We start from the raw sequence: 26,515 nt of genomic DNA, 5'->3' as shown, positions 1-26,515 counted from the left end.
CAGCTGCTCTAATGAAAGAAGCCCTGAAATGTGCTACAGTCGGGCACCTGGCAATGCTGTACCCATTTGTTCATATTGAAGGAACATGCAAGCTTTTAATTGTTCATGGCAAAGGGAGCTTTTTAATGACTTCAATTAACAGAGAGAGAAGAACTCCAGTTAGCTCTTGCTATACAAAAGAGTGTCCACAATGTCATTAAAACAAGATTTACAAGTGTCATAACTCTCAGCAGCATAGTCAACAATACAGCCAATCATTACAACTGAGCACCAAAGGAGAAGGGGGTGGGGGGGAAACCATCACACCACCTAGGGACGGGAAAGAAAGAAAGGAGTATGGGGGAGGGAGTGCAGAGGAAAAAAGAAAAGTCATTTTTCTTTTCAATCTAAATTGATTTTATTCTACAAAATGCTACTCAGTTAAAATTGTAAAAGCAAAACCATTTTAATATGTTCTTTCTTTCATAGCAGCAAGCTTTCTCTAACAAGCTTTTTGTTTTAGTGCAAATACTGTAGGCCTGTATTACAGTAAAATAACAAGAACAGAGAAGAGACAACACCAGAGAGAACACCTCAGAGCTGAGATTCTCCAGGACTGCAAGAACGATACCAAGATCACAACGAGCAAAGAAGGGTCCCAATTCAGCAGTCACCTTTAAGAACCTCCTTGGCAGAAACTATTTCACTGCAGACAAAAAAAGAAAAACCATGAGCTAAAACTTTTGAGGAAAAAAAGATAATGGTGCCCCCAAACCTTCAATTATCCTCATGGTCAGATACTAATCGCTGAGGCTTGATTCCACCTCTGACACTCGCTTTGCAGCAGCGAAATGCTACTGATGTTTTCAATTTCCACAGGAAAGTGGAATCAGAATCAGGCCCTTTCTATATCTGAGGATCTTAAAGTAGACTTTAGTGACACTAGTAACTTATCGCTCTAATAAAGATGCACTATCCCTTATTGATGTTACTTTGAACTACACAGTATATCAAGATATATACAACATTTTATCCTCTCACTGAGCAAAAACAATTGGATACCTATTTTCTACACATTTTAATATGGTTTTAATATCAAGTAACCACAAACAAGAAAGTGGAATAACCCTTTAATCATACAGGATAGGAGGGGAACAATTAAGTAAAACAGGATGGGATTTTATTATTATCTTGTATTCTGAGATTTGTCCTCAACTCCACCTACTGTTCACAGAGGAATGATAATGCATCTTTAGAAACATATCTCTTTTTACATTTTATACAGACAACAAAACCCAGAATCTTTTATTTAAAGAATCGGAAAAAAAATATTATCCTAAAAAAAGAAGAAGATGGGAGTACTTTTAATGCTTTCTTTATTATATCCAAGTCTTGAACAGAAAAAAAAAAAAGATGTAAACATGATAAATAAATAAGAAATAAAAGTAGATTGTTCCCCCCACCTCTTAAAATGTTTGACTTGGCCTTCCTAATGAAAATGAACTTGTAAGTGTCAAAATAATAAGGTTTCTTACATTTCAGAAGTCTGTTTTAGAATGAGAAAAAAAATCAACAACAAAAAGCAAAAAAGCAACAACCGAACACCAGGAATGTGAGTTGGGAGGATGTTAAATTAATGGCGGGCAGATCTGCTGGAGCAGGCACAAAATGGCTGCCTGCCAATAAATAATAAGATACCAGGGAGGGGGGTGTCTTAGGTTTGTTTTTGTTTTTGTTTTTCATTTAGGATGAAGGCCAGGTGGATCCTACATACAGTAAGCAGCAAAATTAAAGGTTCAGATGAACTAAATAGATCATTTAAATAATAATTATAAAAACACAACAGAGAGCTACTGTCCCCAGCAGGTTGGTCCCAAATCCCGTCACACCACAAGCAGTTTGAGACTTACCCAGTCTCCACACCTACAAGAAAGGAATAGATGAAAGCAATGCCACAACCAGGGAGGGGGAAGGAACAACGAGGGCAAAACTGGAATGGCAAACATCCCCTAGAAGCTGAATGTTTCCTTCAATGTGGCTGCTACTGCTCCTCCCAGTTGGGCATTGATTAACTTCAGGTGTTATTAGATGCTTCACTGGGCCAGTCACTAGGGGGTCAGCCTAACACCAGCTGAAATTCCCTGGGCCTTTTGCTATTGACTTCAACAACTTTTGGTTAGACGCTGGTTCTAACAGCTCCCGCATCCCCAGAGCATGCAGAAGAATGTAGAGGCACATTTAGGAATTCCTGTACATTTAGGAATCGTCAGGTAAGGTACTCAAGGAAAATACCATTTCAGGGGTGGGGAAGATTCCCAAAAGCACACCAGCAAACCTGAAAAGAAGTATGCAGAGCCAGACCAAAACAGCAGGAGACTTCAAGCTGTACCTGTCTACCAACAGCTAAACAAAGTTAAGGCTGATCCACAAAATACAGAAGGCAGGAGACCAGCGGTCCTAACACAGACATCCTCGAAGAGGCTTGAGGGAGAAAACGGGCAGGCACAAGGTGTTCAGGGCTCTTTCAGATAGCAAAGTGATCCCCCTTTCTCGGCAGTTTGAAATCGCTCCCATCAGTCTCACGGGACAGGAAAGGGGATGCTCCTGTCCTACCTCTGAGAAGGTCAATGACAAGTCAACAGGCAGTGGGCAAGGGCCAGCAGCAGCTCCTTTTGGCAACAATTCAGTGAGCTGAAGCAAAGGTAGGAATCACAGCCTTCCTTGGGATGCATGCCTCTCCCAAAGGGATTAGGAGAGGGTATGGGTGAGTGGCAAGGCCCTTTATTTAAAACCTTCCTGTCTAGGATGAGAACTTTCTATCTGGGGAGGAAAAAAAAAAAAAAAGCTAAAGTAACGTGTAGAGACCAATCTGGGGCTATCACAGAGGACTGGACCAAATGTGAAAACAAACATCTCTGCTCAGATGGCGTTTGGAGGCTGGCAGATACGGGGTTTGCGTGCAGGGAAGGCCACGCCTAAGGATTTTTTCAGAAATGCAATTGGATTATGCCACCTGCCTACTTGTCAGAGCTAGATAAACCTTTTCCTTCCCAAGAAACTTGCCATCACACCTCTAAAAGTGCGTGTGTGCCCAGCAGACAGATACGCAGCCGACAAGATGGTCAACATACCTGAACTGCAAGCAAAAAGGGGACAAGCAATATATTAAAAGATATTTGTTACGAAGGATCAACAGTATTTTAGAAGATGTTTTCACTGTCCCCCTAGGAGTTAGGCTTACCTAGGTCTGAGGAGGCAGCTGACTTCCTAAAGCCCCTAGCAGGAATGCTCCTGACCTGCCAGCTGGCCTCAAAAGCATCTGTATCACTTTAGGATTCACCATTTGTCAGTGCTGCATTCTGCCCACACTGGGTGGAAATGACATGTAGAGACATTTTATTGAGCAGTCTTAGATTCTCAATGCAGACTGGCCCAAACAAGCACCTGGCAGAACGGAGACAATTAGAGAAACAGTGGCTTCACCTAAAGTGACATCATCTACATAAAACCCCATGAGAACTGGATCCTCTGTGCTAACTATTGAAATTTGTATGTCTACTTTATTTAAAAAAAAAAAAAAAACAAAAAACACTGATTATCATTTAAGGACAAACAGACTCCTGTATCAATTTTACTTATTAAGCTCAATTTGAAACCTCTAGCACTGGTATAGAGATGGAAATGTTTAAGCAATAAAGGAAAAGCCTGAATTACTCAATCAGTTTTACAAAGGAAAAAGATCGCTCATATCTTTCTATTTCTGGCAGCTCTGGCAAATACCTGGGTTTAAAATTAATAATAATTGGGGAAAAAAAAAAGGAAAAGAAAAGAAAGTCTACCTTTACAGCCAAAGTAGTGTCACTTTGAAATGACTCAAGGAATAGGCATTGGCCAGGGTTTGAGGGAATCCAGCCCTGCTGAGCAAAGCTCTGGCTCCACAAGACTGAGCCCTATTAATTCCCAGCGGAGTTGGCACGGACTGCAGCAGTTTAGCATCTCACAGCACTGCCCCTGTCATTGCATATTGCATTTCTCCAGGTCCAGCCTGACCAAGAAATACCCATGTTTCAGCCAATTAAAAAAAAAAAAAAAAAGAAAAGAAAACAAGAAAAGCTCACATCAGAATAAATAGCTGCCACCACAGCTTCGACAGACTGGACTAAAGAGCTATCCCGTAAGCAGCTTAGCTGGCAAGCTGAGCAGTCCTCGTATGCACAAGGTCATGGTTCATCAGTGCCTTGACATCGCCAGGGCCTGAGCTTGGCTCCAAGCAGGAATAGGTTATGCACGGGACTGCTCTCAGTAGCAAACATCATCGCTAAGCCCAGAGGTGGCTGGAGAAGACAAGGACCCAAAGCTGAAGGAAGAGCCCCCTGATTGGCTTTGGATCTTCAGGCCAGTCAACCCCAACGAAACCAGATCAATTACATTGCAAAAACGTGAAAAGAGGCCAATGACCGAGATGCAAATAATGGTAATTGATTTTCTTCCAGCGTCAATTTGTCAGTCGCACCAGATGTTACCAGAAGCTCTGGTTTCGTTTGAGCAGGCCATCAGATCAGCTCTGCCACTGCTGCCCAGTCAGGAGCTCCTTGAGGCCCGTGCTGGAGGCTGGACCCCTGCCTTCGCCCCAGCTTCAGAAACTGAGGAGCTCTGAGCAAACACCACCTGCCGGTACCAATTGTGTGGATCTGTGCTGCCTTGTTTCCCAACAAGGAAAAACTCAGCGAGGGCACAACCAGGTGGTTTCACCTCGTTATCCGCTGCCAGTCTCCTGGATTTATAGCACACGGTGCCACTTTTTTGGTAGCATGGTCTGCAAATATGGCCAAGGGGAGGAGAGGATTTTACTAACAGAAAGAGATCAGCATCTGAGTCAGGAGCCCTGACGGGGAGAAAGATGCAATGCTCTCTAGAGAGCAGGCAGCCCAGGAAAAGTAAACAATGAGTCCAGCAGCAGATTTGGTATCTACCAAGTTGGGGTTAAAACCCTGCCAAAGACACTGGTAAGTGCCAACCCAGCAGCTTTTCTGATGCTACTTTGGCCCTGAGATGCTAACTTGGTTTTTGAGGAGCCCAAGGGGACAGATATATCTACTTTTTAAGAAAAAAAGGCTTCCACGCGAGCCTCCTGCTCTCTCTGTTCACTGTGTGTGTGCCACAGAGCACAGTTATGAGCTCTGCCCTTGCCACTGAGCCCTTGGGCTCCTCTTGGTCCCCCCACCAGCTCCTGGCCATCCCCCTCCCGCCCGGGCAAAGTTTCCCACAGCCTGTCCCAAGAGGAAAGATCCTAACAAGCCTTTAGACTTCAAAGCAACTGGATGAAATGTCATGGGATCGACAACATTGGAAATGATAAGCAGAGAGAGAAAGAGGGAAAGAAGAACTTGTAAGGTCAACTAACCAGAATGATCTAAGCACAGAGCATAACCGATCAGATCAATTCACAAAGGAAAGGGACGACTAGCAACTGTCTGCAGCTCGCCTTCCGTCCTGGCCAGGAGTGTTCCCCAAGTCCATTACGGTTGAGAAGAGGTTTCCATAGGCAGTCCCTACAGAGGGGACGTCGCCCTCTCCAAACAGTCCTGGTGCGTCAGTCCTCCCCTTGGCCGTTTCCTGCCCCCAGGGAGCTGACGTTGGTCCTCATTCTCCTTCCTGGAGCTGCAGCATTTCCCCATCCTTGTTCTTGCTGCCCTTGTGCTTGAACGATCCTGTGCCTGTCTCTAATCCCATGGAGAGGGGCTCCCCCCATGGAGCTGGGCGGGGGGTGTAACACACTGGCAATGGGGGGCCACGGGGGGATTACAATGCCAGCAAGGTGGGAGAGTTCAAGGAATCCGAGGACTGGTCACCGCTGCTGCTGCTCCTCCGGTGAGCTTTGGAGCAGGACTCGGACGGGGAGAGAGGAGACTCCTGATCCAAGACGTTGGGGTAGGTGAACACCAAGTTGGAGGAGCCAGGAGTGATGGCTGGTGTCGAGGTCACCACGATGGGAGTGTTGAGTGCCTCCTCCCCATAAAAACCTCCAGCAATGCTGATGGGCTTAATGACAGACCTCTGGGCTTTGTCAAGGACCAAAGAGGAAGATGGGATCTCTTCCTCCACGGGCTCCTGCTTCACCACCACCGCTCCGCTCGCTCCAGTCCGAACGCTCTGGAGGCTGCTGGATGGTGGGCTCCGGCGCTCCTCAGGGCTGATTTTGCACACAGGGCTGTGAGCCACCAGCATGAACTCCAGCTTCTCCTTCTCCTTCTGGAGCTCAGCGATCTCTTTTTGCAGCACTGACTTCTCCTCCTCCAGCACCTCAGTTTCCTGCAGACAAAAGGGGAAATAAGTAAGTATCAGAGACTCTGGCACCGTTCCTCACCTAGAACATGGCCACCAAGTCCAGTTGCCAGCTGGCATGGGCATATACGCCCCAGCCTCGTCATGAACCAGGCAAGCACCAGGTCATTGCTAGCTGAGTATTTTGAATTTCCTTTGTCTGCCGGGAGGCTATTCCCAAACTTCATCAATCTAAGGGTTATAAATGGTCTTCTCAAGAGCCCACCCTAGTTTTCTCACAGCCAGCCTCTACAAGTGTCTTGTTCTGTGGCTTAAGTAACACTTTACGCTTGCTGTCTGCCTGCCAGACACTTTAGCAGAGAGAACTCAAGATCACCTCTCATCATATTTTGTTAGGGTTAGGTCATGTTCTCATTTCCTAGACAGAGGTAGTATACAGTAATCTCTAAACTGTTTCCATTTTTCTTTCTGTAGCTCATATTCCAGATGAGATCTTGCCTGTGACTCGTACAAAGGACTAACATTTTCATTTCCACTGCATCATCATCCCTCAATGCATCCTAGGATTATTCCAGTTACCTTTCCCACATCACACTGGTGGCTCATAGTCAAGCTGTGAGCAATCAGTATCTTCCTGTGTGAGGAGCTCACAGAAGTACTCACCCTCGGTCCTTCAGGATATGACCTCCCAGTTTGTACTCCTCTCACTTGTAGTAGTTTAGTCATGAGAATCCTTAAATTCTTACTATATGCTGCCCTGCCTCCTCTACACAGAGAACACCTCCCAAATTTGAGTCAGCAGCACAGTTCAGTGGTGTGCTTTCACTCCTGTGATTCTTAATACCATCATCAAACGCAACCAACCCCAGGCTGCTTCTTAGAGGAGTACTGGAGTCTTCCCTACAGACTCTTTCAACACAACCCATCCTTGCCTCCTCTTCAGTCAGTCCGTTACCCATGCCACAGTTCTTGCACTCATCCCCACCTTCTCTAGCATAATAAGTTATTCCCCCCCTATGGCACCAAGCCATACGTCTCTGCAGAGCTTCCTTTGGGCAGAAGATCAGTTACCCCCGCCAGAGACAGGTTAGCCTAAATTACATGGCTTTGAGAGGTACACGTAACGTTGCCTCATTTTATCCTGCTTTCAGATGATCCTGAAGTCTTGTGTGCTTTTGTCCTCAAGGCTTTCATCTGAGGCACGCAGCGTCTTTATTTTCACATACAGAGGGAGACCAGAGGTAGGAAGATGCGTGCTAGATGGCAGGCTAGACAGGAAGAGAGCTCCTGAGATGCTCTGGGCAGCCAGCAGTAGGAGTTTAGGCTGCTGAGCCCTCACCACCACTGATGAAGGAGCAATGTCACTGGGCAGCCTTGGAAGGGGAAGGCAGCGTGTGTTTTGCAGCATCTTCCCCATGCAGGCTAGAAGAGGGAGAGCAATGCCCTGCGAGCTGGTCCGAAGGGTGAGCGACAAGGAGGGAGAAATGCATGCAGAGCACGTACCGCCTGGAGTTTCTCTGTTAGCTCTCGACGCCTGTTACGACACTTAGCAGCTGCCAGCTTGTTCCTCTCTCTCCGGATCCTTCGCTTCTCTTCTTCCTCGGGCGACAGCTGTGGGCAAGTGCCAAGAAAACCCACAATCAGATCTGAGCAAGGCATTCCTTGAAGTTTGTGAGGATTTAACCGCAACGCACAGAAAAAAGGCCTGATCCAGCAGGATGCTCAGCACTCCCCCTCTTCACTGATGTCAGCAGAAGATGAAAGCGCACAGTATCTCTGCGAGCACCGGGTCTCAGCAGAAGGGTGAGGAGAAGGCAGAGTGGGGAGCAGGGGGAAGATTGTGTAAGAGGACAGTGAATCTGCACCAAGGCCAAACAGATAAAAGATGCTCTGATTGTTTCACAACTTGGGTGGTACATTAAGCAAAACCAGAGCGCGATGTTGTAAGTGCCTCTTTCTTGAAAGAAAATATCTGCTGCTTCCCACACAAAAATAGTTGTTAGCTTGAAGGTCGGGGATGGGGTGGGGGGATTGAGAGAGAGAGAGATCAGCAGAGCTCTCAAGAAGTCTGTGAAGCAACAATTATTTATACCACCCCAAAATCTGACCTCAGATTTTGGAGCACTCAGCGAGATAACAGGCTGCGTTTCTCGCATCAGCAGGCAAGGCTCCAGTGATACCAAGGGCTTCCTGAGGCCAGCTGACATCCTCTCTGATGTAAATCGGGAGCAATTCCATAGAAACCCAGAGAGTTACATTCTTGCGACACCAGAGGAAGTGAGCAGGAGCCCACAAGACCCAGTGAGGTCAGGCCTAGCTTCTGGGGTTAGAGACAAGGTCTGATAAATCCCAGCAGCAGCAAGCAGCGTGCCCCACGCTGCGCCGGGCCCTTCAGCCTCCTCGGGCTGGCCGGCAGAGCACTTGTCAACAGAGAAGGGGAAGAAAACACCTCTTTTCATAGAAGCTTTCAGTTTTAGTATCTTTGGGGATGTCAAAATCGCAACAAGATATTCAACCCTTTCTACCGTCTTTTCTTTTCAGTGTTAGTTTTACTCTAACCTCATTCTGGTTTGTTTTGGTTTGCTTCATTTCCCTAATTTCGATCTTTGCAGTTTCAGGGAGTTTACTTCAGCCCCTGGGCATTCCCCTCGCTCTGTTCTGCTTTTTTTCCGGGCCCCTGTGCACGGTGGCAATGATTTCACCGGCAGGTACCCTTGTACAGCCCTGCCTGCCCGATTCCCTGTAGGTGTGTGGGGTTAGAGTGTATTTGTGCACCGGTATCTGCAGGGAAAAACATCAGGCGCACACACACAAACTCCGGGCTGACTTGGAGCCTCTGCAGACAGTTTTCAGGAGCGTTTTCGTGCTTTAGAAGCACAGATCTCACTGAAATACATTGGGACCAAAATTAGCCCTCCCGGGGCCTTCAGTCATTTCCAAGTTATCTATCTCAGAGGCTATGTTGTTTAAAAATCTCATCGATGGGGCTGAAGACGCTAATTTGGTCATGCTTAACAGCAGAACGGGTCTAAAAAGGAATATTCTGGAAGTGGTGCTGGATTTGTTTGAAAGCAGCTTGCTGTGGCACTGCCGGTGCCCCTGCTGCACGCGCTGGCTGTAGTTAGTCCCAGCCCCGTGCGCGTAGCCGCTGGCAGAAGCGTTCATCGAGACGGGCCCTTTTCCTACAAGGTTTTCCAAAAAGGCACTCGGGCTCGGCGCTCACGAGCACCAGCGGTGGAAACCTGAGCCAAAGAGTCACGGCGAACCGCCCGGGTCCCACCGTGGCACGTGTCTAATCAAAAGGACTCGGATGTGAATGACCCGCAATGAACGGCTTGCAAACAAGCCACAGGCCAGGAATTGCTTGGCAGGCATCCTTCTGCAAATAACTCCCAACAACAAATAAACCCGAGAATATGGTGATCTCTTCACGGCCAATTTGTGAGCACAGAGGCAGCGTTTGTCAAACAAATTAGCCGCTGCTAATTATTCCCCCAGTTCTCGTGAGAGCTTCCCTGGCGTTGGACGCCGGCCCTGTGGGAAAGCGGGAAGGCCGGCACCTCACCCAGCCCCAGCGGGGCTCAGGCTTGCCCTGCCCGGCACGAGCAGGACTTCAGCGGGACCTGTAGGTGCCCTCCACACAACAGAATCGGGCTGTGGATCAGAACAGACCTAAAAACCCTAAATGTAGGGCCGCCGTCTCGTTAGAAACAGGCCTCACGCAGCAGCTTGTTCGTGCACAGAGCGTGCGTGGCACGTCCGGTTACGTTCCTCTGTGGTGACCCACATAACTGCTGCTCGGGGATGATTTGGGGAGATCTAAATCACTCAGATTTTCTTTAGAAGGGCACGGGCAGCAGTGGGACCAGCCATCCCACCCGGCTGTGAGAATGCTACCAGGATGGCTGCGCCCATGGGCCCCCCGCCTCACCGCTGCAAAGAGGTCAGGAGATCGCATGCTTGCAGTGGGAGGGTGGATTTAGATCCTGGACATCCAGAAGGCTTTCTGTGAGACTGGAAGGGCTCTGGGGGAGCTGTTCGATGCTGGTTGGCACTGGTGGTTGGCTCTGGGGGAGCTGCACGATGCTGGTTATCACCCAAAGCGGGACTGGAGCAGCGCAGGTGGTCACAGCTCTGACACAAAACACCGCCTGATGTAATTTGGGGATCAGTTTTGTAAGTGACCTAAGTAAAGCTCAGGGGTTTCCTTCTGCCTGGAGCGGCAGAGACACTCAAACTGAAACCCAAGGCTCGACTTGAGAGTTTCACCTGCTTTTGAAACCGAGCCGCAACGCGGCCCCGCGGTGCGAAGCCTTTGATGGAGATTGGTTAAGTCGTGCCGCACGTTGAGGAAGCAGCAAGAAAACCACCCTCCAGCTCACGCCGTGCATCACCCTGAGAAACCCTCGCGCACGTACAGAGCAGGGGACAGACCTCGGCTCTCCCCATGGGGCCGGGAGATGCCGTGAGAAGGCAGCAGGGGACTCCCCTGGCGCAGGGGGGCCTTCACGCCCGCTGCTGACGTACCCTGCGTCATCCTCCCCACCGTGCTTACCTGCTCGTCCCTTCGTCTCCGTCCCACCGTGGTCCCGATGGTTTTAATCACGCCCGGCCGCTGAAGGGCCGTGTGTCCGGCCACCGAGGACAGCGGGGGCAGCGGGTGGCTGTAGGGGTGCGAGCGGGAGTAGGGGCTGGACATGGAGGTGATGACGGTGGGCTGCACCATCCACTGCAGGTCTTGGCTGGTCGTGATGGCGTTGATCGTGGGGATGAAAGCGCTGCCTGATCCTGGCATATCTACTCGAAATTTCTAGGAGGAAAGGCAGGGGAGAGAGAAAAGAAGAGACCGTCAGAGAAAGTGGAACACGGCACGTACTCAGAAACCAGCCAGGCCCTCAGGAGCGGCACCGGTGAGGGTCAGAGCGCTGCCTGAAGCAAAGGCACTGCTGCTGGTGCCCATGCAGCACACCCTGGGCTGCCCCCAGGCCTTGCCCTCGCCCAGCCCCATCCTGGTCTCCCCCAGCCCTCCCCAAAGCTGCCTCCCGCGCGGGCCCACCGCTCCTTCCGGCGTGGGGCGAAAGGGGAATTAAGGAGTTTCTAGAAAAACACTTCTCTGCCAGTCCAAAGAAAAGGAAGAGAAACTTGGGCTCTGAAATGCCGTTACCGAGCGGAGAGCAAAGCCTTCTACCCAAGGATTCCCCCGAAATTCTGGCTGGGTATGGCCAGAGCGGCAGCTCGCTTCTCGCTCGGTGGCTCCGTGCTCGCCGCGCACACGGCGCGAGAAAGCCGGCCCCGGGACGGTTACGTGCAGGGATATGTATTTTAATAGCAGCCTGTAAAATAGGTCTCAGGATTGAGATCGGACAAGTTCCCTGCAGCTCTCTGCACTGTCTAGACAAAACAAGGCAGCAGTAAAACCAAGGCAGTAGGTAATGATCGCCTCCCAAATATGCGTACACCTTGTTTCAGACGGAGGTAAATCCATCTGGATAATATGCTGGCACTGAACCGCCAGGAAAACAATTGCTTGTCCCCGGAGGGGCAAGCAGGGGAGAAGGAATGCTTTTGTCTCCGAAGAACTCCCTTCAGGAGACTTTCAATGGTTAGGGTAGGCTTCACAGCCAGGCATGCCTCGCTCACCGTGCAAGGGATGGGGCTTGTAGGACCAGCAGCGTGAAAGCCTTGCCGCGATCCTGTGAGGAAGGCACGCTCTCGGGTCAGCAAACCAGCTTCCCGGGGACGCGAGGGGCCTTGCATCAGCCTGACCTCAGCCCAGGTAAGCGTCCCAGATAAGGGACAGCTCTCCAACACAGATTTCCTTTTCAGGGTGTGCCTAGTCAAGCACCTTGCCCAAGCGCTTTGTTAAACCAAGGCTACTGCAAACAGTATTCCACACGCTGATAGCCACAGCGCTGGGGCCAGTTTTAGCCACAAGTCCAGCTGCCAAGGCCCGGAGAAGAGAAGATCCAGTTTGCACACAGACAAATGCCAGTTCGCAGCTTTGGACAGCCCTAGATCTAGAAAGAAAGGACAAGAGAAGGCAGGGATGCACCCGGTGAGGCGGGAGGGTGGCAGTGGCACCAAGACGGTGGCAGAAGCCCCACCAGAACCTGCGAGGCTCACCTGGAGCTGGGCTCTGGCACAGCCTCAGCTCACCCCACGCCTCTGTAAATGCCATCCTCATGGCCTCTCCCAGCCGGCTCTGGAGGCCCGGGGCTGCCAGCTGTAAACACCGCAGAGGAATTTCCTGGTGAAAAACCCCTTCTTTGCTCTGCCCAGTGTAGGCCGTGCCCCCACGGCACAGGAGAGGGAGCCTCGGTGCCTCCACAGCCACGACACCCTTACAGAGGGACCTGAGCCTCGCAGGAGGAAGGAAGCGCGCGGCTAGTTAAACCACAGGTGCTCGAGTCGAGAGACGCAAGTTCTGCTTCCAGCTCCACAAGTCACTTTTTTTTTTTTTTTAAACCTACCTGCGCCATCGCCCCTCCTGTACCCAAAAAGCAGAGAAGAAAGAGCCCTGCCTTCTTGGCAGCGACACCCGAAAGCTGTGGCTGGCTGCACAACGCACGCAGATGCCTTGGTGCTTTGCTGGGCACGGACACGGCTCCAGAGGAGACCTTCACGGCGGCGCCACGTTACCGGAGCCTCCAGCACCCTGCTACAAATTCCCAGCAGGGGCCAGGCGAGTCAGCCCCATCGCCAAGTCAGGCACACAAGGTACGAACGTCTGACACAAACATCAGGCTCCACGCTATTAATAAAGCGGCTACTCCGCAGGCAATCACTCTTGTGTTTGACCCGGGACTTTCCTATCCCCAGCACAGGTCTCCCGGTCAGCAACAGGGCTGCTCACTCCAGGCACATCCCTCTGCAGCTCCGCGGGCTTGCTTTCAGGCCCGGGGCTGACAGCAGGCAGGATGCAGCCCCTGTCTGTGCCATGCCCCATCGCTGCCACCAGCTTCCTTTCTAATCCCTCAGAATATCCTACGGAATTCCCCCAAACACTCCGAAGGCTGTATTTTTCCCAGATAACTACGGGGCACGCTGCTGTGACGGGCTAAGTCTTCAGATGCGGGCACTTTGGGCCACGGCTGGATTTTCCCTGCACCGCTTCCTGACCGGCCAGGCCTTCCCCACACACCTCACCTTCCCCACTAGGACACCGCACCGCCACCAGCTCCGCCACCCCAAAAGGCTGCTGCCCTCAGCTTTTCCTGCTCTGGCCCAGGAGAGGCTGCCGGAGGCACAGCTCCACTCTCCGTGTCGACGGCACCACGGGACAGACGCAGCACGCAGACGGAAGAAGGAATCCTTAAAAAGGCAGCAGCTGGACGAGGACCGAGGAGGAGTCCTGTTGATAAGGGTTCAAGAGCCTGAGCTCAGCCCCGGCTCTGCCTCGGGACGCCGGGCTGGAGAGCAACCGGCCCCGAGGAGGCTCCAGCGAGGCAGGGCAGGGCCGGGCTGCAGGGGCACGTCCCAGCTCGGAAGCGGCCAAGGGGAAAAAAAAAACAACACCCCAAAAACACCAGAAAAATCCACCCAGAGGGACTTCAACAAACACTTGATTATCAAATCTGGAGCGTATGGGACGTATCCCGTAACAAATAAAAGGCCCCCGACAGCTCGCCCGTGTTGAACATCCCCTGGAAGGAGAACCGGACACCGCACGGGGGTATTTCAGGGGAAAGTCAGCCAGTCTGAAAAAGTACACGAATTATTCCTATTAGAGTCTATGTTTAGCACATGGCAAGTCGGCGATTAGGAATACAGCGTGACACGCAACTTGAAAGAAAAATGTTCCAGTGCTGCGTTGCATGGGAAAAATAATTAAAAAGCATCAAAGTTTTGGCTCCGAGTCACAGTTTCCACTCAAACATGTGACTGATGCATCTCTCCTTGCTTTGGGAAAAAAAAAAAAAAGACAAGAAAAAATTTCTACAATGCATATTTTCTGTGGCGATAAAGCCCTGCAGATCCCCCTAGCCCAGGATCAGCAGAGCAGCCCCGTTCCTAGGGTAAAGGCAACGCTCGCATTTGATCCTAATCTACAACATCTGTAGGGATCAAGGGAAAGACGGCGCAGGGCCTTGAGAAATTGCCCAGACTCTTAAGGAAAACATCGCTGAGCCGGCGTCCCGCGCAGAGCCCCGGCGCAGGCAGGAACCCTGGAAACTGGGCTCTGGCGCCCGCACGCGAGCTGCCTGGAGAGGACGCGCACCACCAGAAAATAAGAGGGAAAAGAAAAAAAAAATAAGTTAAAAAAACCCAGCAAACAGCCATCAGCCCCTTCGGCCAGCTCGGGGCTGGCTGCCCACAGCCTCTCCCAGCCTCCTGGAGAGGGTGCCGGCCTCCGGTGCCCGGGCTGAGCGGGCGGAGGGGAGGGCGAGCCAAGGGCTTCCAGCTTTTTCGGCTTCCCCCGCTCGCCCAGCTCGTCCCGGAGCCGGCAGGGAAGCGCTGAGGGCTCCTGCCGCCAGCTGCTCTCCCTGGAAGCCTCCATGCTCGGCGCAGCCCGCAGAGGGCACCCACGAGATGCGCTGGGAGGCGGCTGGGAACCGCGGCGAGTCATTTCTGGTAAAACTTCTTTCACGCGAGGAATGTCACGGGCTGGTACGGTTGGCAAACTTTAGTACCGGACTTTTTTTTTTTTTTTTTCCCCTCCTTTTTTTTTTTTTTTTAAACGATCCTATGACTTGCGGACGCGGAGACGGGGACTGGCAGCGCTGCTCGCACACCGCCTAACACCATCGGGAGAAACGGGGCGGGGGGAGCGCAACTCCCCGAAAAAAGCCCCGGAGTGGGGATAGGGCGGCTGATGTAAACAAGTTATGAAATGGGCTGCGTTTGTATAACCGGCCCGGTTGTGTAACGCCTGCCACGGAGGTGCCGGCTTCAGGCGCGCGAGCCGCTTTTGGGGCGTTTTCGGCGCAACACCCGAAAAAGCGGGTGGGAAAGGAGAGGGGGGGGAGGCAAAGCAGAGCGGAGCCGCGCCTGGCAGCCGCGCTCCGGCTGGGGCACAGCGCAGCTCCCGGCCGAAATTTGGGGCGGCGAGGGCGAGAGCCGGCCCCGCGCCTCCCGTCGGGGACCCCCAGCCCCAGCCCCGACCCCCAGCCCCGGCCCTACCTGCTGGGCTGCGCCGCCGGAGTAGGTCTCGGGGTGTCCCGGGGAGCCGCTGCTGCCTCTGGAGGAGGTGTCGAAGTTGCCGGGGTAGTCCTGGTACATGGTCCGAGGTCGGGCCGGGGGGAGCCGCGTCCCCGCCTTCCCGCACCGCCAGCCGCCGCTCCCTCCGCCGTCTCCCCGCCCCCTGGCCGCGGCCGCCGAGGGGTTTGGTGTGGCTGGGTGCGAGTGTGTGCGAGTGTGTGCGTGTGTGTGCCCCTTACGGGGAACGGGGCTGGAAAAGGCTTTCTTGGGGCGGGAGAGGAAAAAAAAGGGGGAAAAAGGGGGGAAGGGAAAAAAAAAAGGAAAAAGGGGGAAAAGGGGGAAAAAGGCGGAAAAGAGAGAAGAAGGAAAAGGGGGGAAGGAAAAGAAAAAAAAAGAGAAAGAAGGAGGAAAATAAAAAAGGAAAAGAGAAATTAAAAAAATAAGAAATAAGAGAAAAAAGAGATAAAAGGGAAAAAAAAGGAAAGAGGAAAAAAAGGGAAAAGGGAGAGAAAAAATAGAAAAACGAAAGAAGATAAAAAATGAAAAGAAAAAGGGGGAATAAACGAGGGAAAAAAGGAGAAAACAGGCAAAGCCCCAAAATCAAGCGATCGGCAGAGCGGCTCCCCGGAGCGGCGCGGGGAGGCTGCGGCGGCAGGGGAGCGCCGAGCGGGGCGCGCCGCCGGGCTGGGCCGTGCCGGTGCTGCCGGAGCGGTGCTGTCCGTGCCGAGCGGAGCCGAGCCGAGCCGAGCCGTGCCCCCTATGTCCCGCTCCCTGCGCGCCGCCCGGCCACTGCCGCCCCTCCGGCGGCGCGGCGCGGCCCCGGGCGGAGCGGGCGGAGCGAGCTGCCCGCCCCCGGCCGCCCCTTTATAACCGCGGCCCGGCCGCGCTGCGCCGCTCTGCGCCGCGCTGCGGGGCGGCGGCACGGCCCCGCTGCCCGCTCCGGCCCCTATTATCCGGCCCCGCCGCGCCGCCGCCGCCGCACCATGTGCACCGCGCACGTCAAACCCGCGGCGCTGCCGCCCCGCCCCGCCCGCGCGGAGCCTCCCACCGCGCCCCGCTGCCCGGGGGGGGGGGGGGGGGCGGCCCCCAGCCCCGCGCCCCGCCCCGGCCCCGCGCCCCGCCGCGGCGCCCGCACCCGGGCGACCCGCTCCCGCCCCGCCCCCCCCCCCCCGCGGTGCCGCGGGGTGGCGGCGGCGGCGGCTTGAGGAGGGGTTTCGCGCCCCCCGCCCCCCCCCGCGCTGCCCGCGCCGCTTGGTACGCGCCGCTGTCGCACGTTGCCAAAAATGGGCATTTGCGTCGCGCTACGCCAGCGCGGGGTTCCGTGCCGCGGGTGACGCGCTGCGAGAGGGATTCCCTGCTCCGCGCCGCCCGGATTTAAAGGGGCAGCGCCCGCGGGGGGGGGGGGGGGCCCGCCGCCGGGAGCGGGGGGGGGGCGGGGGTCGGGGGCTGGCGGGGGTTGTCCCGGGGGGGTCCTGGGACCCCGAAACCCGGGTGCTACCGAAACGGCCCGCCCCACGCGGAGCCTGCTGCTCCCACGCCGTGCCTAGGGGGGCGGGGCACGGCCGCCTGGCACTGCCAGGCGTGGGGGCATCTGGGGACATTTGGGGACATTGGGGACATTGGGGACATTGGGAGGCATTTGGGACATTGGGAGGCATTTGGGGTGTTTGGGACATGGGGGGCATTTGAGGGCATTTGGGGGTGTTTGGGGCATTGGGGACGTTCGGAGGCACTTGGGGTGTTTGGGACATTTGGGGCCATTTGGGGACATTTGGGAGCATTGGGGGCCATTTGGGGCATCTGGGGACATTTGGGAGCATTGGGGGCCATTTGGTGCCATTTGGGACATTTGGGACATTTGGGGGTATTTCAGGACATTTGGGACATTTGGAGCCACTTGGGGACATTTGGGACATTTGGGGGCATCTGGGACATTTGGGGACATTCGTGGGGCATTTGGAATATTTGGGGACATGTGAGGCACTTTGGGGGCATTTTGGACAATTGAGGACATTTGGGGGTATTTCAGGACATTTGGGGCCGCTTGGGGACATTTCGGGGCATTTGGGGGTATTTGGGACATTTGGGACGTTTGGGGGCGTTTGGGGGACTTTGGGAGACTTTGGGGACATTTAGGGGCATTTGGGACATTTGGAGGCACTTGGGGTGTTTGGGAGATTTGGGGGCATTTGGAGCCATTTGGGACATTTGGGGCCATTTGGGGGCATCTGAGACATTTGGGGACATCTGGGGGCATTTGGTACATTTGGGGACATCTAGGGCCATTTGGGGCCATTTAGGGCCCTTTGGGGACATTTGAGGGCATTTGGGTGCATTTGGGGGCATTTGGGACATTTGGGGGTATTTGGGACATTTGGAGGCACTTGGGGCATTTCAGACATTTGGGGACATTTAGGGGCATTTGGGGGCATTTGAGGACGAGGGCTGGGAAGGTGAGCCCTCCAGGCCAGGAGCACAGGACCGAGTGCTCCGCAACACGCAGCCCGCGGAGCCCCCTCTCCCTCGCCTCTCCCCCGTAACGCCTGCCCCGGGGCTCCCGGCGCCCCGACACGCGCGTGTCCAACCCCGCGCAGCCCCAGCCGCGTTGCGCAACGCGCGCCCTGCTCCCGGAGCAAGAGGCAACACGCACGCCGGCCCCGTCCGTTCTTGCCCGAGCCGTAGACGAATCGAGACCAGCCCAGGTGCCAGGGCAGGCGAGGATGGTTGCGAGGCAAACGAGGCTTTGGCTCCTTGGATTTCAGCAGCAATTAGGAGGCTGAAACCCGGACCTGGGAACGCTCTCCGCGGTGTTTTTCCAGGAGCAGGGGATAAGGGCGCCTCCGAGCCCGGCGTTAGGGGGTCACCGTCGGCCACCCCCCGCCGCCTGCCCGAGGGGCAGGAGCAGACATGAGGCTGGAAGGGAAGCTCGCGTCTCCCCCCGGCCTGGCCTTCGTTAAAAGCGCTGTAATTACGTAAGCGGCCGTGATACTTCCCAAGACCTTCCTCCTCCTGGAGGGCCAGCGTACGTGTTTCCAGGGCTCTTCGGCGCTTCCTGACAACTGCGCTTTCGTCCGCACGAGAAGTTTGCTTTCGTGCCGTCTGCCCAAGTGCTAAGAGCAAGTGTTTTGATGTTAACTTCTGGGAACGAGCTCTCCAGCTACCACGTCACACTTAATTACAGTTATTTATTAAGTACTCCAGCGAGAGCGGAGGCTTTCTGCTCCAAAGCGGCTCCGGACGCAGCCGGGCACGCACCTCTCGCTGAGCAGCAATGTCCCAGCCACGCGGCCCGCGGTCCTGCTGTGTCCTGGTGGCCCTTTATGGCCTGGGGTGGCCTGGAAGGACCCCGTCCCCCCGTCCCTCAGGCAGCGTGGGCACTCCTCGAGGTGACCCCGGGCAAAGCCAAGCGCCGCTTCAAAGCAGAAGCAGCCTCAGCCCTCTCGGCGTGCTCCAGAGCAAAGGTCCTCCCAGCCCACGGAGGAGCAGGTGCAAGAAGTGGATTGGGACCGAGGGATTAGTAAGAGCGGCCGCGACGCACGGCTCCAGGCATTTTGCTGGCCTGGGGAAGCAGAAAATAGCTTCGGGAGATGCCAGCCTAGGGATGAGGGTGCTCCCTCGTAGCCCCAGCGTGTGCAGGAGGGGAAGGACGGGAACGGGGATCCCGCTGGCCGAGCCCAGGCCACCCCCCTTATCTCAGTAGCCGTGCTTGTCTGCCCAGCTCCAACCTGCCCCAGCGGGGCCAGGCCCTGCCTTGCCCTGCTCCAGTCTCTCGGGACGCCACCCCCGTCCCGCGGGAGCAGTGGAAATGAGCAAACCCCTGTCCCGGGAGCAGCGGAGCCCGGCCCAGCAGCGCTGCTAGGGCTCAAACGGCCAGAGGCACGCAGAGGATCAGCTCCAGCTCGGGCAGCTTGACCTTTCTGCGGGTAAGCCTCCCTCCAGCTGACGTGAGCGAGTTTGACACGAGCACTCAGGGGAATGTGTGGCCGAGAAGTGAGACTTACTTTCTCGAGCGAGCAATATCGATCAGCGCATCGCCCCGGCCGTGCCTCGCGGCGGCAGCAGGATTTCGGTGCAGCTCGCTCGGGAAGCGAGCGGAAGAGGCGGCTGAACACAAAGGTAAAAATAATGTGTGGCTGACCCCGTGAAGCGTCCCTTCTGCCTCTTTCTGCGGAGGCCCTTGCGCTGCTGCCAGCCGTGGAGGGAGGCGAAGTTGTGCGGCGTGTGCAGGAGGGGCCGCGGCGCCGGGAGCTGGCGGTGCCCCAGGTGGATGTCCTGGTGCCATCACCCTGCCAGCTGCCCCCAGACAGCTCACACCACAGAGGGGCTGCCGGGATCCATGAACACAGCTGTTAACCTCACGGGAGCACGTTCTGAACATCTTGCTCCTCGTCTTTTACGCTTACAGAGACCGAGCTGTGCGTAAGGCAGAGCGATGCTCTTTGCCCAAGCCCAGGGGAAGCCCAGAAGTGTCAGAGCAGGAACACGTGAGCCAGCCCCATTTGTCTGGTGCTGCATTTATCCTGATGACACTTAAGTAGCAGTAATGCCTGCCACATTCTCTGGGACACGAGGTGGAGACTGTTATTATGTACTATTTCTTAAATGCCCCGGTCTAAACACCTCCCATAATAAACTCCTGGTTTGCTCACCGTGAGTACAGAAGGGCATTTCTGAATGCAGCAGGGTGACCTGGAAGCACAGGTTACACCTAATCTACCTGCCAAAGCAGTCAAAGTTCTTTTAAAGCGATGCAGAGCATTACACCAACAGAAACACGGGCAGCAGCAAAACATCCCGAGCGCTTCCACTGCTGGGCAAGCTTTGAGAGGGCTACGAGGGTGCTCTCGCTGGGATGTTATTTCATCTTTGCACCACGGCCTGCACTTCTCTGTCCTCCGCCTTCCCTCCCTTGCTGCTATGTTTGGAAACAGGAAGAGAGCAGAGCTTTCTGTCTGTGGTCTGAGGGGATGACCAGGAGGTGGCTGCTCCAGACAAGGGCAGCCCCTGTCCAGCGGGTGCGTGCTGGCGTTTGTGGCACCACTGTTTACCCACCTGCCCTCCCTCTGCCTAGGGGCTGTTCCAGAAAAAAAACACTCTTGTTGCCTCTTCCTTTTCCACAGCAGGTTTCCCATTTGGCTCCTCCTTGGCCCAGCGGCAACAGAACTGTCTGGAGGCACAGGCTCTGTGGTGCCTGCATCCCTGCCTAAATCCTGCCTAAATCCCACCTGCATCCCTGCCTAAATCCTGCCTAAATCCCACCTGCATCCCTGCCTGCATCCTGCCTGCATCCCCGGCTGCTTGGCTGCAGCAAACCCACCCTGCAGCTCAGCCAGCCCGCTTCCCACGCGGGTTTAATAACACGCATTAAAATACCAGAGGATTCACAGCAAGAGACGGTGTTTGTGGATGCAAGTCGGTCTGAAGAGAAATAATGTGTGCTAACCTGCACCGGCAGGCCCCGGGTTTTGGCAGACACCTGCTGCCTTGCCCCAGGGGAGCGCCGGGGGGAGGCCGCCCACCGTCTCACCAGCTCCTCTGCCGTCATTCAGACTGGGGGTTTGGGGGCCCCACGCTCCTGGGCTGCCCGCGTCCAGACCGGCCCTGTCAGGCACATCCAGCCCTTGGGGCGCTGGGGCTCCGCCAAGCCCCCCAGGAGCGAGGGCTCCTGCTCTCTGCCGTGCCACCGTCTGCTAGATCGTGCTGTGCTGGCAGTTTGCAAAGCTGTCTATTATCAACACGTTAATAACCTTTCACAATGTTTAATTACTTGGAAAGGTAATCAGTCCTGTGGTAGCTATTTGAAAAGCATGCCCATTTCACTTGCTCTTGGCAAAGACTTGTGTTTTTTGTCTTTCATTCTCGCAATAAATATGTTACAACTGATCCTGCTTCAAAAGGCTATACCTATTTGTAAAACAAAGAGGCCTTCAGTGGCCTTCTGGGTATCGGCTCGGCAGCAGAGTGGCGTGCCACAGATCTCTGCTGCTGACATTATTGTGTATGGATTAAGGGAGACGATCCGTTTTTGGTTTATTGGGTTTTTTAATGGCTTCTCACTGAGGGTGCCTGGTTTGACACACACGGACAGGTATTCAGGGGTAGGCTCTTAAACCTGCAAGAGCAAAGAGGTCCAAGCAGGGGAGGTGGCCCCTGCCACTGACTGCATAGAAACAAATAGCCAGGTGGCCCAGCCCCGCAGAAGTGCCCCCGCTTGCTCAGTCATCAGCACCAACAGTGACACAGGTGCAGGCTGGGACAAGCGACAGCCATGGTGCTGGGGACAAGAGGAGGGAGCCGGAGGACCTGGTGGCTGCAGGAAGGGGACAGGCCACCAGACTGAGTGCCACCAGGCTCTCCTGAGGACAGCCATCCACAGCACCCCAAAGAGGTGGCAGGTCGCTCTCCTTCCACACAAGGATGCCACGACTCATGACACGAGTGGGCTCGTACACGTTGTCTGTGGGCTCATGACCCACGTATATGTGCAGCCCATGGGGACCTGCTGTGAGCCCCATGCTGGGGCGGGGTGGGCACGGGAGCTATTAAGAACAGGTTGACTAAAATTGTCCTTTTCCACTGATGAGCGGTGTCCTATCAGCCAACATGTTCCACTTCAGACAGTGAGGTGCTCACTCTGGGGAGAAAAGCATGAAACAGTTTCAGAACAAAACATTATTCACAATGGCAGCAAAAGCCTCTGGCAATTTTTCCTCCTTTTTCCATAAGTACAAGCATGTCCAAAAAAAAAAACAACAACCAACCAACAACAACAAAAACCCACAACGAAAAGCCCCCAGCAGCTTTCAAAGGACTGAGCTTTCAGCCTGCAGCTTTCCCCACGTGTAGGCATATTCAGAAATCTGGTCCGAGTCCTGCAGCCCATCTATGCTCGTGTTTTTCTCATTTTCTTGGAAGTCTTGACAGGTTTGTTTTCTTCTTTTTTTTTTTTTTTAAAGAAAAAGGAAAGAAAAATAAAAAGAAAAAAAAATAAAAAAAGCTTTTAAGAGCCCTGGGGCAGAAGGCTCTCACTTGCTAAATCACAAGGTTTGCCACATTGAAATGTAGGGACGTGCCCACAAATGAGAACTGGCTGTCTTAGCTCTTGTTCTTGAATGTTTGCCAGAACCCTTCAAACAACACGAGTAGGTTCAGCCACCTAAGCATCCCCGCGCTCGGGGAGCCTACTGACATGCACATTAACACACCGGGGGACCATCGGGTGCATTTGGCAGCCGTGTGGGCTGCCCCACCACAAGGGGCTGGGTGGCCGTGGCTCGAGGAGGGGATGCAGCCAGGCTGGGGGTGCTGGCAGGGAGTGAATGGCAGGGAACGGGACGTGGGTGAGCTTTTGAAGCCCCTCGGCACCAGAGCAAAGGCCCTGCCACTCAGGAAGGGTGTTTGTGAACCTGCTGTGGAGCGTGGACTTTGCCTCCGATGGCCAGGACACCAAAACTACATTTATCCTCGCCTTTAGGCCCAGGCAAACAACAGTCCCCACACTGCCCCACCAGGAAGCTGCTGAGAAGAATCGGAGTTGTATCAACAAGATGAGCGACCACTTCTATTTTTTCCCCCCAGCTTGCTTAAAGAACGGTGGTCAGAAGGGGCAGTGAGGGGCCAGCACTCACGGAGCTGAAGAGAGGAGTAGGAAAACACTGCCCCGACAGATCCTAAAAGCAATCTATAGCGCAGCCAACAGCAATAGGTGCTTCCTCAGCGCAGGCCTGCCAGCGAGCATGAGACCCAACCCTGAGCTCTCCACGCCATTCCCGGGCTGTATATCCTTATTTAACTTGGACAGCACACCTCAGTCCTCAACTGCAGATATATTTAGACTTCTATTTCAGTCACAGACTTGGAGAGAGACCAGATGTACACCTCAGACCTTGCCTATAGTCATTCCTTGGCCACCTCGCTCTTCTGCTAATGTTTATTTAAACAGATGAGGGGTGGAGCATGACCTGGCAAGGGTTTGAGAAGCTCTCTGAAGGCCTGTCCCTGTCCTGGGCTCTGGTCGGCCACCTCACGGCGATGGTTTGACCCGGGAGGTCTGGAGCAGCACCACGTCCATGTCCTGCCTCTCCTCAGGGAGCTCACGGCCTCCATTTCCCTTCTGCTGGCCACGGCCCCTCCTTCCCGTCCCTCCTGAGGGGCCAGGTCTTGCACCTCAGAGGGGTTCGGTGTTTCAACCAGGTGCACTGCTCACCCCAAGCTCCACCAGGTGTGGACCATACAGCAAGGCTGCCCCAGCCTTTACCTGCAGCTCCTGGTACCAGTTTTCCCTTTGGCTCTCCTCCGTGGGTCACTGAGCAGCTTTGAACCACAAGCCCATCTCTCTCGTTGGGAACTGCATGTTGTCCTTTCCTTGGGTTTCCAGTCCCATTTAGGTCGCCCTCAGCAAAGTGGCTGTGCTGGAGCTCGGCTCCCACAGCACCTAGACCTTTCCTCTGCTCTTCCTGACCATTTCCTCCTGAATTTCCTCCCTCCCCTGGCATCTGAGGGCCTTTGTCTGCCTGCTGTGCCCTTCCCCAGGAGGACATCCCTGCTCCTCTGAGGCTCCTCGCTCTGCATCACCTGAGTCTCATCAGTGCCCCAGGTCCCACCACCCCGGGGAACACCAAGGAAGAAGCACAGGTGGGCTGGGACATCCCAGGAGCTCCTCCAAGGCTCGGCCCACCCCGTGACAACCTCCGAGGTACATCCCGAGTTTCCAGGTCAAAGTCCCGGAGAGGAGCAGGCTCTTCCCTCCCGACGTCATGGTGTTGGGTTACGAAGTTCAGCATGTAAGTAACAGTCCCACCCACGGCTTCTTTCCACATAATTATGGTTCGCTAGATACCAGGAAAAGGAGAGCCCCTGCCTGGGCTGCTGACGTCTTTTTCCTTTCAGGTTCAATGGCTGCTTTATTGTGGTTGAGTTTTCTTCCTTTCTGCTGCTCGGTCTTTCTCTGACTGGAATCGTTCCCCTCTGAAAACTTGGTGACTTTTGCTGAAAAGCAGTTCTGCCACTTCTGTGGAGAGGCAGCTCGTACAAACGACACAGTGGTAGTTACGGGATGTGTGGTTTACCTCAAGACGTCACATCTCCTCCCCCAGAGAAATCAGGAGGGTTATTGCTCAAATTCGGCTTCGATTGTATAAAGGAAAAAAGCCCTGTGACTTTCACTACTACTTTTAATGTTCTAAGAAACCCTCATGCTCCTTCCCCAGGCTACTTCAAAGGGCAGCTAGCTGGGGCACGAGATGCTGCCCTTTGGCAAACCTAGGCACACAAAATGTGGTATAAAATCCCATGAGTCAGATTTCAGTATTTCCTACCCGGGGAAAGGAGCTATTGATTTTGGTGGGGATTTTTCCTGAGCAAAGGCTGGACAGAAAACAAGCAGCCCTCTGAGAACCAGGTTTGCCCTTTTCTGCCTCGCTGTTGGGCAGTTTTGGGGACCAGAAATACCACGACGTGTCTCTCTTGGAGGTGCGGTGCTGCTGGGCTTGGAGAGCGAGTTCTGCGCAGCGAAGGAGGGTGTGAGGGCTGGGGCTGCCGAGCAGATCCCCGTGGTCTGCCACAGCAAAAACAAGCATGGCAAAACCCGGGGATCAGCTCTGTGATGGGATTGCTGCAAAGTGAAGGGTAGGCAGGCCGGCCATGCTGGACACGCGCACACAGCGCACAGTCAGAGAGAGAGCTGAGAGAGGAAGCTGGCAAACCAGATCTCCCCGTCCGGCTGAAAAAACACACACTCAGAAGGTAAACAAATATTACAGCCAGTGGAAACACGTTCACTGCCACCTTCCTCACACAGGCAGCGTCCCTGTCACCAGACAGCCAGGCTGCCGGCATGCGGGCACGGGCGCCCGACGCAGCGATGTGCCCCGGGACGCTCCTCTCGCCCCTTCTGCTGGCAAGGACAGCGGCTCCTACCTCAGAAGCCACCCCTCAGGTTTTAACAACTTTTCCCCTCTGCAGACCCATGCCGAGATGAACGGGTATGAGCACAGCGCTGTGAAAACCCGAGGTGCAAGGTTTTACTCATAGGATGGATGGTGCACTCTCTGTGGGCTGTTGTAGCCCCAGCAAGCGTTGCACTTGGCTGCTGTGATCTGGAGGAGGGTAAAGGGTGAAAAACTGTGCTGTGGCCTTTTGCTCATGCCAGTTTTGAGAGTAAACCCCTAGCATTTGAGCAAAATCATGACTGAGTTCCCCTTAGATAAAGCTGTCAGTTCTGATTTCCAGCGCAACTGTCCGAGGATGGGGTCCCCAAGCAAGGGGCGGACTTCCCTTACGTTGATACAAGGAGGCTGTGTTGCGTACGATGAACGCAGGGTTTGCTCGGCAGTGTCTTCCCCCCACACGAAGTATGAAATATGGTGCTCTGGACCTGCCCAGGAAACGCAGCTGGTTTCCTGTCGGCGAGCCTGGCAGGGCTGTGTTAGCTGAAGACCTCCCTCACCTGCAGGTCGCTCCAGTGCAATAATATCTAGTGTTCGTACAGGAAACGTCCCATCCACTGACGAAAAGCGCTTCCCAAGGGGACGGCCTCCCAGCCGCAGGCCACGCGGTTCCCCACTGGCCACAGTGCAGATACTGCAGCTGGGTGCGGTGCAGGCGGGCAGGGGAGGTGGGAAACACGCTGGGGAAAAGGAAACCATTGCGACACAGCCAGACGGAAGAGGCAGGCGTGTGAGCGTGATGCAAGGACATCATCTCGTAACGCTGAGGTGTGAGCGTGGAAGGAGTTCCCCTTTCCGGGGACGGGCTCTGCGGCCCAGCGCGCTCACCCTGGGCGCCCTGTGCTGCTGGGGCTGGCAGGCTCCTCCGGCCGGCTACCTAACCCTTCCTTCCCTTGCTGAGGAAGTGCAGGGGACACCAATTTGACAGTCACGGTGGAAATATTTTGTCCGTCAACATTGTCTTTCATCCGAGCATCTCAAAGGCCTCTCCAAGTATTAATTAAGCTCACCTCCCCCCTGCCCTCAAGGTAAGTATGAATAATTATCGTCATTGAGCAGGATGGAAAACTGAGGTCACACTTGCCCAAGAGCATACAGCCGGCCGCAGAAGAAGAGCCATTTCAAGCGGCAGTCACCAGACAGCAAACCCTCCTCGGGCACCAGCC

At 54.4% G+C, this 26,515-nt stretch overlaps 1 protein-coding gene across 2 annotated transcripts; it reads right to left on the bottom strand.

The window, feature by feature from the left end:
• Window positions 1-93: 93 nt before the first annotated feature.
• On the bottom strand, window positions 94-16,342 carry FOSL2 (FOS like 2, AP-1 transcription factor subunit). Of its 2 annotated transcripts, none has more exons than XM_083832104.1 (4): window positions 15,385-16,342; window positions 10,820-11,074; window positions 7,768-7,875; window positions 94-6,291 (listed from the first exon to the last, which is right to left on the bottom strand). In XM_083832104.1, the coding sequence occupies exons 1-4, from the start codon at window positions 15,481-15,483 to the stop codon at window positions 5,782-5,784; spliced, it is 972 nt and encodes a 323-aa protein (XP_083688230.1). In that variant the 5' UTR covers window positions 15,484-16,342; the 3' UTR covers window positions 94-5,781. The 2 variants fall into 2 exon arrangements, with proteins under 2 accessions (XP_083688230.1, XP_083688231.1); XM_083832105.1 differs by lacking the exon at window positions 15,385-16,342 and adding an exon at window positions 13,411-15,352.
• Window positions 16,343-26,515: the final 10,173 nt, after the last annotated feature.

The sequence above is a fragment of the Anser anser genome, assembly GCF_964211835.1.
Source record: "Anser anser genome assembly, chromosome: 3".
In the NCBI taxonomy this organism is placed as follows: domain Eukaryota; kingdom Metazoa; phylum Chordata; class Aves; order Anseriformes; family Anatidae; genus Anser; species Anser anser.
The sequence above is the reverse complement of the archived record's forward strand: the minus strand, read 5'-3'. Positions and strand labels throughout refer to the sequence as shown.